At 37.5% G+C, this 12912-nt stretch overlaps 1 protein-coding gene across 1 annotated transcript; it reads right to left on the reverse strand.

Moving 5' to 3' along the window:
- Positions 1 to 1808: 1808 nt before the first annotated feature.
- drd4b (dopamine receptor D4b) lies at positions 1809 to 10479 on the reverse strand. Its single transcript, XM_036586611.1, has 4 exons — positions 9848 to 10479; positions 8385 to 8497; positions 6787 to 7376; positions 1809 to 2142 (listed from the first exon to the last, which is right to left on the reverse strand). The coding sequence occupies exons 1-4, from the start codon at positions 10070 to 10072 to the stop codon at positions 1940 to 1942; spliced, it is 1131 nt and encodes a 376-aa protein (XP_036442504.1). The 5' UTR covers positions 10073 to 10479; the 3' UTR covers positions 1809 to 1939.
- Positions 10480 to 12912: the final 2433 nt, after the last annotated feature.

The following is a 12912-nucleotide window of genomic DNA, read 5'->3' on the forward strand; positions in this document are numbered from 1 at the left end:
CTTGATTCTGTTTTAGCTCCTGTGTAGTTTCAGTCTTAACGATATGTTATATATCTAAAACACTTGTATGCTGTACATTGTACTTCGACCTTAAACTCAAAAAACCCACCAGCTTGTCCAGACAAACCTCAATCTCATAGCTACAGCTGAGTGCAAAAGTTTGGGTGCCCTGGTCAAATGACCTGTTTTGTTGATTTTGTAAGTGAGAATAAGTTAACACATCCTCTGCAGAGAACACACTTCTGCACATTTTAATGCACAAATACTGTTTATTTGCTAAATTTTACATACTGGGGGGAAAATAGAACTGTGCCTGTGCCACATTTTATATATATATTTTTTCAATAACATTAAACTTCACAAATAACTAGAAATTGTGAATTAACGTGCAGAAAATTTTGTACTTATGTTTATTCCCTGTAGAGGATGTGTTGACTTGTTCTCACTTCAAACACATAATTTGACCAGGGCACATGATTGTACACTACAATGCAAAAAAAAAAATGGACCAAGCCTAAAATACTAATTGCCTTTACTAATGGTTATGGCCTGCTTAGAGTCCAGATTTAAAGCCAATAGAGAATATTTTTACATTAAACCCAAACTAGCTTGGTAATGTTTTTCAACTGTATGAAGCCACCAATGCTGAGTGGACCGATAATAACTCTTCTTTCTGTAAACAGCAGTCTGCAAATTCACCCACAAGACTTCAACAATTAAAGAAGTCAAAGGTAAAAACTACCCGATACTAGATTACTTTATCTTAGAGCGGGGCGATGTAGCAAAATGTAATATCACAACACTTTTATTACAATACACAATGTGTCACAATGTTTATTTTTTCTGAAGTTAGGACGTAAAAAGAAGTGCCACATTTGAAAAATACTTTTAAAACTGTGACTATCCAATTACTTGTATTCAACATTTCACACACTAATTCTAATTAAACGGGACTAATTATACTCTCTTTTAGTTGGAAAGTGATTTTTAAGTACCGCGATACACAAGATATGCCCAGTAAAGCACACTGTGACACACGGTGATGTAATTTATCATATTGTCATATTGCCAAGATCTATTTTGTCTATTTCTTTAATTCTTGCTAATTTACTGACTAATGATTTGACCGATAAGACCTTAATAATTTGCCATTTTGCACTAGGCCTATTTTTTGCACAGAAGTGTACATACTTTCAAACTAGTTTCCCAGACATTTCTGAATACTTCATAGCAGCTGCTGGATAATTTCAAGGCTAATATCCTTAAATCTTTACATTTCGGTGGAGGGGTTTTGTTATAGATACCAATACGTTAAACCAGTTTCACATAAACTTTGTAAACAAGGCCAAAATCAGGATGCAGTCCAACACATAAGTTGGCATGTTCTATTGCAATGCTGAAGAAACTGTACATTCATATCAAATATGAAGTGGTTCGAAGCAAATTTTAACAAGTGCATCATAGCATCATTGAGTATACATCATCTTTACTTAAAATGTCCTCCACATAAAACGTGGACATAGTAAAAGCTAGGCACAATCAATTGCCAAACATACATTTTGCTGTCGCAGGCAGATAAAGTATTGGCAATAGTATAAGAGTAAGTAAAACAATGTAGGTACACAGATATGTGCGAATGTTTTATATACTGTATATTGACATAATGTCAGCGTCGGAATAAAAGCTCATATCTCCGAAATAGTAACTTTTCAGGAGAGGGAAAAACATTCTTAACTTATAATGGAAGTTAATGTAAAAAAGGACCATTTCTGCTGGTCCATTCATTATATAACGTTCACATTATGTAAAGAGCAGCTGGAGTTTTCAAATTATATAAGAATGAAGACACAAGGTTTTGTCCTAACAGTGACGAGATACTTCACGCTCATTCTTCAGGATCATTTATGGCATCATATTTTCGTCTGGCTTGGTGGGGGTGTCAGCAGCAGCTGTGTAGAAACTTGCGGAAGAACCTGCGAAACTCTGTGTTGAAGACGGTGTAGATGATAGGGTTCAGCGCACTGTTCACGTAACCCAGCCAAGTCACTGTGCTCATTAAGTGGGGGGAGATTTCACATGACTCACACAGGGCCCGTGTTGTGTGAACCACGAAGAATGGAGTCCAGCAGAAAAGGAAAGCACCTGCAAACACAGAAATGAGCACAGTTTAACATTTGCTGCTTCCATTAAAGGAAAACTAAACCTAATCTCTAGCTGCCAGACCTGGTGATTACCATTAGAGACAGGCAATATGACGAAGTTTTACTGTTATCATGATAAATCTCCTATTATGACAAACAATATGCTTTTCTAGCACACTGAGAATACTGTCAGTACTTAAAGAACTCTGACCGACTGCATGTTTCATTAAAAAGAGAGCGTAATTAGTCCTGTTTAAACAGATTTAGTGCAGTGTCTGTGTGTCAATGTACTGTGAGGCATATCAAGTATCATGAAAATGTCTTTAAGTAGCATGATATCATATCTTTGCCATATCGACCTCCTCTAAACATTTCATGTTACTAAATTATCTAAATTACTGTCTGTGGTAATCAACTGTAAGCTGCAGATGTAGCAGATAGAGATTAGGTTGAAATACGCTGGAAAACTTCTTTAAGAGGTCTGTTATATTCAGTTCCTATTTTAGACCATTTGACTGAAGGAACTGTTAAGAATAATTTTAAATATGACAAGATAACTGTGATAGTTTTCAAATAGGTACAAAATCTGAAAAACCCTGATAGAAGTGTGCCCCCTCTCCCCTTCTTACAAAAGATGAGGAAGCTGGGTCTTAGAATTAACCAGAATTCCAGCAAGGTGGCCAGTTTGCACAGAAAGCTTTGGATAATTCAGTAATGCCACTGGCGTCACAGTTATTAATTCTCCATTATATAACCCTGGCATATAAGTCTATTGTGAAACTAACGTTAGTTTGCCAACACAAATAATGTAATGAAAACCTTCAGATGACTGTATAAACTACCTCAATGTAGACGATCTATGAATGAGTTTTATCTATGGCATCCTAAATTATTCAAAAAATGAAGATGAGATTTCTATAAATACCCACTGGAGTGGAACTCTGGAGGAGAAAGTGTAGCATGCTTTTTGAAAAAGTTCTTTAAGGTTAAAACATGAAGTTAATGCCATTTGATCATTTTGTTTGTTTTGAAAAAGGAATCCTATGCATATACTACTCACATACTATAAACTAAAAGGCGTTGATTAGGCCTAATGGCCTTGGTATACTGAAAAAGTCTGAGACCACCCTTTATTTATAGAATTTCTGGTCAAACAGCCTTTAAGCACAAACTATCCATTTTTCATCATCAGGTAAAAATTAGAAAACATTTATTGAACAGAAAGTTACACAGAAGCCTCTACAACTAAATATTATATGACTTTTTTCTGCATTTAGTGTGTCCAGCCTTTGCCTTTATTACAACTTCCATTCTTTTCAGGAGACTTGCTTTCAGTTTTTCAAAGAAATCTGCAGGGATATTTTTCCACTCCTCCAAAGTTCAGTCTCGGAAGTTGGTTGCATTTTCTGTTTCTCACAATCCAAATAATCCCAAACACGTTTAGTGATGCTGAGGTCTGGACTCTGGCCAGTACATTGTTCTGAGAACACCATCAGCCTCTTTGTCTGATTTGTATATTTTTTTCTTTTCTCAGTAACAGCTTCTTGACAGCTACACATCCGTTCAGACCCAAAGTACTGTAAAGCAAGAGCAGAGCTTAATTTTCCCCTATCTATCAAAGATGAAAATACTGTTTATCTAATGGTGAAGGAGTCTCCTTTTATATATCTATATCTTATAATCTCTCTTTTTCACTTCATTATGCAATTTCCCAAGAAATATCTCCTGAAAAACTTGTACTAAATAGCCGTTTTTGACAGGAAAATATATATGTGATTGGTCGTAACTGATATTTGCACAGTACTGTTGCAAACCAAAAAGTGTAAAAGTATAACTATTACTGGTGTTGACAATGGTGTCTTACTTTTCAGTGTTTCCGCTATGTGTACCACATGTGTCACCACTGCTGAAAAAATCCTAGAGGAAACTGTTTTTTGTTGTTACTGTTAAAAACAAATAAAATACAAGTTTAAAAAAGAAAAGTACAGGTAAACTTTTCAAAAATTATTAAAGATATCGTATTCATGTCCCAGAATGATCTAATGTATCAAAGTACAGGATGTATCAATGGACTGCTTAACTCATGAAGAGTCAAAAGAACTGACTACCACACTGACAACTTAATGCCTAAAAGTGAATTATTCCTACAATATTATGATTGCGATGTACCTAAAAGCTTGATGTTTTCATTTAATTTTCAGTGAAAATGATTCCTAACCCTGTGGCATTTTAATCACCTCTGTACATCTATGTGCTAATGAGGGCTGAAATCAGCTTAAGACACCATGAAAACATTACATAGCAATTGGATTTAAGGATTTAGCCTATAGTTAGTCATTTAACAGTGCGCACATGCTGAATGCAACAGCTCATGTGACAGTTTCGTTGGTCACTAGATGCAATTATGACAATCTGCATATCACACCCTGCCATGGACTGGCGACCTGTCCAGGGTGTACCCTGCCTTCCACCCAATGACTGCTGGGATAGGCTCTAGCTCCCCCCGCGACCCAGAAAGATAAGCAGATGTGTATAAGAAGATGCGCTACACAGTATCAACGCAGTAAAAGCCCAAACCACACTCATCTATGTATTATGTAATGGGATTACACTGCCCAGCATTATCAATCAATACTGGAGTAACTGATAGCACACGAACTGACATTTAAAAAGCTGACCAAAATATGCGCTATGCAAAATCAGCTAGCCTCTAAATGGTGTACACAATAATAAATTCCTCAGAGTGCAGCATTAAATCTGATACACTGTAAAAAGTCAATTCTAGAGGGACGATGTACATTTTCTAAAGCATGTTTGACATTACAAAATGCGAGCTGCATGTTCAGATAACACAACACAACACTTAATATACCTGCACAGACTTCAGTTGAGATGATTACTGAGGTCAGTGATCACTATGAGTATGACTGAGTATATAAAAAATAAATAAAATACCTGCAGACATATTCTTAAACAACGACAATAATAAATGGAAGTTACAACTGTATTTCTATAGGGCCTATATAATAAAAGCGAGGAGTTCAGTGTAGTGTTGGGGGGAGGGGGGGACTGTGTGGGTTAGCTGGCTCAAGTTTTTCATCAAATTTTCAAGTTTTCATCACCAACCTTTATAGTTGTAACAGAAGCAACTTGATACGCATGTCCTTCATTTATAGAAATATATTAGTGTAACATATTGATACATTCAGTGGTATCTTTAGTGCATAGCAATCTCTGTTAATGGATCGTCTAAGCAAACATGTACAGCTCCTTCCAAAGTACTAGTGTGAAGTTCAAGCCACTCAGTTCAAACTGGTCTTTACTGACCTTTCTGACACTAGATTTTTTTTCTAAAAGTTCTCTAAAAGGTAAAGGTTTAGAGAGTTAGCAGTAATGTAATGATACATTATACACATCACTACAAGTTTTGTGCAGGTAGGTAGGTGTTGTGCATTTGACAAACAGAGGGAAGTACACACACTTACCAGGATGCATTTTTTGGGTGATTTTCAACTATTTTAAGTATTTTCCAGTGCAAGACAGACACACCCGTGGCCAAAAACCACTCAAAACTGTATTCATAAAAAATTTAATCTATCTAGCTGACGTAGAGAAAATGACTCAAATTATTTATGCGGGGTGTTTCAAAGGTCCTAGGTAAATTTTGTAAATGAAGGAGAAATGTCTGGCCCCAGACTGAACAGTGTCTGGATATTCTCATCTCTTTTGGTTTATGCCTTTTTAATAGAAGTCTGAAACATCATGTTGCTGCCATAAGAAAATGTCCTAAATTATGTTTTTCTTTTTTTTTTTAATATTTGAAAATGGTAGCTGCTCTTTACATTGTGCAACAATTTCACCAATGGACCAGCAGTAATTCTGAAAAATAAAACTTTTAAGCATTTTATGACATATTAAAACATGTCACAGGGGAATTCCATATATTTTACAAAATTTCTGCATAATTAAATGTTAACATAGCAATTTAAAGTAAACAAAGTCATTCAGAGTGGTTTGTTGTGAAATACTCTGTTCTAGGCCAATCAGAATTCACAGTGGTGGTGACAGGAACCACATATCTGAAGAGTTAAGTGCTTCTAAAAGCTCCCTCAGAGAAAGCTATTAAAAAATGTCTCCAAATACGTTACACCATGTCTGAGACATTGTTTAACAATAGTTTTGAAATAAGATTTTAGGCCCAAATGTATTTTAAAAACATTTATGGTGGTGAGGCACATGCAGGGTGTTGTAAGGCAGAACAGTCCCCAAAGAAAACATTTATTTATTTACCATAGTTTTAACGCTAATTTAACATCATCAACACTACATATAAAAACTCACTGGTCATTTAGCTAGTAAATAAAATGACTATATTTGTGGTGTATATGTCAACACCACCACTGCAAAGAAATCGGACCAGAGCATTTTGCATCAAACCACTCTAAATGAATTTGTTCACATCCCAATGACTGAATTATGTAGAAATTTTGAAAAATCAATGGAATTCCTAAATAAGTCCCTTCTCATGTACAGTTATCATTTCGTTTTTTCTTACAAAACTTACAATTAACAATAACTATCTTGCACTACTATGACAGGTTGCACAATCCTTAATTTATTCTCAGTCCTGGATTTAAACACTCACCCACAACAACAGGTAGGACCCTCATGGCTTTCCTCTCCCTGCCATTGATCTTGGCCCTCTTTTTCCTTTGGCCTGAATTCTGTAACTCTGCGTAGGCCACACTTTGAATGGGGCTGTTATTGTACTCTGGTGGCAAAGGGCAGCTTGGCTGCATGTCATCGTCCAGGTCGTCGACGCTGCACTGGGCCAGGTCCTGCTCAATGACGCGGGGCAGCGAGGCCGGCAGGGCGGCCAGGGGTGGCAGGGCAGCAGCCACTGCGGCATGCTGCAACTTCCGGCAGGCCTGGATGCTGTTCCTCAGCTTGGCCTTGCGGGCCTCTTCCCACCTACGGAGACCGTGGAACATCCCACAGTACAACAGCAGCATGATGGGGCAGGGAATGAAGAAGGAGCAAACGGACGAGTACACCACGTAGTTGTCGTCCTCCAGCTTGCACTCCTTTGGGTCCCTCTGTGGTACGTTGTTTATGCCGAAGATAACAGGGGAGGCCACAGCAAAGGCGAGGAGCCAGGTGGCGGAGAGCAGGATGATCTGCCGATGGTCAACATGTTTTCGATTATAGTTCAGCGGTATGGACACTGCTATGAACCTGTCAAGGGGAGATGCAGAAGAAAACATAGAGTACCACCAACATGCTTCAGCTAAACAGCATGTGAACCACAACACATTATAGACTGTTAAATTCCGAATGCCTATTCAACGTATTAAACTTACTACATATTTGTACAAACAAAAAACAAAGTGTATGAACTTGATTTATTTATGACGTGCAATGCAAAGCACTGTGGCCCACAATTTTGTTTTTTTCTCTTATAACTACATAATTTACATGTTATATAGTAATTATCAACTGAATAACAAGCCATTATTATTACTTCTGCACTCATATTCAACATTATGATTTCAAAAAAGAGTCAGTATCTTTTTTTTATTTTTTCATATTTTATTTTTCACTGAAATCCACTCATATCATTGGTAAAACAGTTATAATTAATTTTACATCTACATTTCCAACTTCCCTTTATAATTATACAGGCTGTTTTTGCCACTGTACCTTTAAGACTGATGTGGCCTACGTAAATGAGCTCTGTTCTGTTTGTACCTCATTCAAAAAGCACTCTGGGCTGAAACACTCCTAATAACCTTAACATTACAACCTCATAACTTTATGTGAATTGTGGGGCTAAGTTGCTGTAGGCTGAATAGGCAAATACATGTAAATGTGTTGGCTTTCGTGACATCACAAAAACAACAAATTTGAAACAGACTTTTTTTCAGCTTAGTTTCCATATATAGACTGTTTGCACTGGGAAGTAAACGGTTCATTTTGAAACTTTAAGAATGCTCATATACTACATCAAAGTCATCAGAAAATAAGGAACATTCAGTTCACTACAATATGGACCCTTCAAAATTAAACTGCAGTGCATTGGTCCATTGTTTTTTTGAGTATACAGATGCTTTGCATAAAATTCCTGTGACCTCCAGTGACACCAGAAGTCACACAGATATCACATTACAAATTGTTCAGCTCTTCTTATAATTCATACTAAACTTCCTTGTAACAGACAGATAAAAACAGGATAAAAACACAAACCTGTCAATGCTGATTGCACACAGGTTGAATATAGAGGCTGTACAAAGCATGACATCCATAGCCATCAGCCAGTCACAGACAACTATATTCAAGGACCAGACACCACCCTGAAACTAGACAGAGCACAATGTGATACAAAGCATGTTAATGCTGCACAAACTTAATCATGGCTTCATTTATTGCCTGCACAAGGCTGCATTTCAAATGAATAAAGCATGCCACTACCACAAACAGGCTGAAGGTCAATCAGCTTATCCATGCCCTATTTCAGAGATTTTCCTCAGTTTCTGCTGCAAACTCAGGAGATCAGGAGAACATGTAAAGCTGTGGACTGAAGGGAGCCTGACTCTGCACCCTAAACCTTTAGCCCAAGGTTGACTTTCAATATTTCAACTCAGAGAATTAAGCCTGCTTCAAGCACCATTAGACAGTGCTGATGGGCAACAAGCTGGACAGATTAAACCTGTGGTAACTTGAGGCTAACAGGATCAGATAAGTGGCCTAAATCAGGAGGACTGATTAGAGGGAGGAGGACGGGCAGGCATGCCTTTTTTCCTCACTCATATCAGCCACATATGTCTGCTTTTATGTATAAGTCCAAAAAACATTGTTAATATAGAGTATTTTCATATTTTATTCACTTTGCTGAATAAATCAGTATGTCGTTTCTCTTCTTTGAGCACCTGCGTGGGTTCATTCAGTGAAGAAATTGACTTAGGATGTGGTTCGTTACAGCTCAATAGGGTAGAACTTGTATGAAAACCCACCAGTCGTCGAATATTCCAGATAGTCCAATCAAATGTTCCAGATATTCCAAATTCAACCAAACGTTAACATGAAAAGGTTCACGTTTTACACTATTATAACTATCAAAACTGCACTTTCTGCGGAAGACCTACCTCAGAGTTGTTATATTCCAGATATTCCAATCTAATATTCAAGATATTCCAAATCAACCAAACATTCACATAATAAGGGTTTATGTTTTACACCGTTTTAATGATCAAAACTGTGTTTACCTCAGCGTCATCAAATATTCCAGACATTCCAATCAAATATTCCAGATATTCCAATCAAATATTCCAGATATGCCAAATTCAACCAAACATTAAGACGGAAAGATTCACGTTTTACACTATTTTAACTATCAATACTGCACTTTCTGTGGAAGACTTACCTCAGCGTTGTTATATTCCAGATATTCCAAATAAATATTCAAGATATTCCAAATCAACCAAATATTCACATAATAAGGGTTTATGTTTTACACAATTTTAATTATCAAAACTGCATTTTTTTAGGAAGACTTACCTCAGCGTCATCAAATATTCCTGACATTCCAATCAAATATTCCTGACATTCCAATCAAAACAACCAAACATTAACAGGAAAAAAGTTTACGTTTTACACAATTTTATCTATCAAAACTGCTATCAAAAGACATTTTTTTGTGGAAGACTTACCTCAGCGTAGACATAAAGTGGCAAAACTAGCACTGCCAGTAGAAGGTCCGCCACAGCCAGGCTAACGATGAAGTAGTTGGTGGTCGTTTTTAGGGCTTTTTCTTTATAAACGCTGAGGCAGACGAGCACGTTGCCGCAGATGATGGCTGTAATGAGTAATATGCCGAAGACTAGAGCGGGGAAGTTGGGCTCAGGGCTCCTGAAGTCGCTGCTGTTGGTCGACATGGCTGTAGGCGAACTTTTCTCTCGGCAGCAGCAGCTCCAGCTCCAGCCTCCTCCTGTCGCCGCTTCTTCATCGAAACTTCATCTTCCTCTGGTAAATCCGCCGCGAGACATCTTTACGCCTTCACGAGCGTCTACTTTATTAAAATAAACGCCTTCCATCTCTGTCAGCAGGTCGAAAACTCGGAGCCGTCGCCCATCTCCTCCTCCTAAATGAACCGTGTGAATCTTCAAGTAAGCGTATCCTGCAGACTCACTAATAGCCCCGTTCTTTTTTAGGGCTGTATTTAAGTTCTCGACGCTGATAAAAACTACAGCCTCCGGACTGTGAGCTTGTCAGCTGACTGAAGTGCTCTGAAGGCTTTAGCACTGAGGGTTTAGCTCGTCCCTCCTCACGGTGCTGCCTCTGAGGAGAGTCCTGCCCTTTTACTCACCTCACATTGCTCTCAGGTCGTCTGCTGTAGGTGGGCCAGCTATGTGCAGGGTGGGGTTTCTATCATGTGTCCATGTGTCTCCATGTATGGTGGTTACAGTGAAATGCACAAACATTGTGGAAAATTTCTTCAGAATTAATCTTTTAGGATGTAAACAGGTGTATTTGGAGAAGTATTGTGTGAAATGTGCCATCCTAGAGAAACCTACCAAGTTAGAACGGTTCATAACATTGGTGAATGGAACCAGAGGTTCAAAGGGGAACTCCACCCATTTTTATAAATTGTGGCATACTTTTGTGGGTGATATATGAACGAAGTCATTCCGAATGGTTTGATGTGAAGTAGTTCATTGTTGAAACACCTCTGATTTCTTTTGCTATCCAAAACCACCAGTGAACCTACAAGTTTCTTCTAAGTTTTTTATATGTAATGTTGATGATGGTAAAATAGTGGACAAACTGAAAAAATAAGGTTTTTTTGGGACTATTTTGCCTTACAACACCCTTTTTGTATCCCTCCCTTGTATCCCATGAGTGGATTAAAATAAAAGGATTAACGAGACATTTAAGGCCAAGGCTTTTTCACAAAACTATTGTAAAGCAAGGCCTCAGACTTCAGGCAGTGTATTCATAACTATTTTGTGTAATAATTGTCTGTGAGGGAGCTTTTAGAGGTGGGCATCTGGTTCCTATCACCACCACTGTGAACAATTTTGACTCATTTATCTAGAGCAGAGAATTTCCCACCAAACCATTCTGAACGACTTTGCTTACACTGGAACCTTTTAATTATGTGGAACCAATGTGTGGAACTTTTGAAAAATTGGTGGATTTCCCCTTTAATTCCTCCAAAAGCAATTACACTAAATGGTTAAAAATAATAATACATTATATGATGCCTAAAACACTGTTTTACGATAGTTTTCAGATAAGAGTTTGGCTTAAAACATATTTTTGAATACATTCATGGCGGAGAGGTACATGCAGGGAGCTGTAAGGAGAAAATAGTGATCATAAAACTCTTTTATTTTTTTTCAAATATACTGTTTGTCCAACATTATATCTAAATATAACTAAAAACAATAAAAACTAAAAACACACGTGGGGTAGTAAATAAAATGGCTATATTTGTGTTGTAGACATCGGGCCTCATTTACCAATATCATCCAAGGTTTTTCTTAAATTAGTTCTTGAGAAAGGTCCTAAAAAAAGTCAGATTCATGATGTGTTCTTGAAAACTGAAAGCTGCATAATTGGCTTTAAGAAGAAATTTCTTGATGAATGAGGCCCATTGTGACCCCTGGTTCCTATCACCACCACTGTAAAGAAATCTGAGTCAATAAGTTTCTCGTACATTTCAGATCAAACCACTCTAAATGACTTTGTTTACATCTCAACAACTGAATTACACAACTTTGAAAAATGGGTAGTCTTTAGTCTGTGTCTAAAGATTTCACCCAGATTAATGTTCCTTGCTGTCTGTAATGGTCATTTGCTGTAGAGCAGGACCAGCATTACTTTCTTGTGGTGAATCAGGTGTAATAATAAGAGCTTTTCATGGTATAAAGCTGAAATGAAAGGGCACATTTTTGGTTTGCACATTAAAGCAACTTGGGCTGCTGACTCGTCCCAGCTGTTTGCTTCTACATGGCTGGCCATTTTTGTCATTAAGTATGTCTGGGCCATGGCTCAACAATGCATTCAGCGCCGCTGGTCATTCTTGCCAGCAGTGAAACAGCTATCCATCCTAGTGAAACAGCAATTACAGAGGTTTTTTACTTTCACTGAACTAAAATTGTGTCTTTTACAGTGGTCTTTTTCAGTAGTTCATTGGCACAACTTTCTTATTTCGCTGTTGTCGGAAGAAAACCTCATTTCCAAAACGGTAACTTTACAGGAGAAGAAAAAAAACCTACTTTACGTTTAATGTACGTCAATGGAACCAGACTTTTTTCCAAGTCATTTTGGGTCATTTCTTTTAGTACATATTCACATACAAAATAAAGGGCAAGAGGCATTTTCAAATTATTTCAAAAGCAAAAAAATGTCAAAATTGGAGATACAAGGTTTTCTTCTGACAACAACAATTTACTCTCGAATAGCATATTCCATTAACTATGTTATCCTGTTCCACTGGTGTAATACATTGGGGGAAAGAGGGGCAATCACACTGGGATTTATGGTGCAAGGGGGCTTCAGCGATTGTGTTTACTAAAATCTTTATTCAGCCCCTCAACTGAACAATGATTCCCAGAAATTTTCACTTTCTTATCAACATACCTCACATTAGTTTTCATCAGCACTACACAGGCTATTTAATGTCTATTTATTTCGGCCCACCACAAACACTGCACTTTGGCCTTCTGAGACAAAAAGTTTGGGCATCCCTAATCTGTCTTATTCACAATGC

This window comes from Colossoma macropomum, unplaced genomic scaffold (assembly GCF_904425465.1).
Source record: "Colossoma macropomum unplaced genomic scaffold, Colossoma_macropomum, whole genome shotgun sequence".
NCBI classification, from domain to species: Eukaryota; Metazoa; Chordata; class Actinopteri; order Characiformes; family Serrasalmidae; genus Colossoma; species Colossoma macropomum.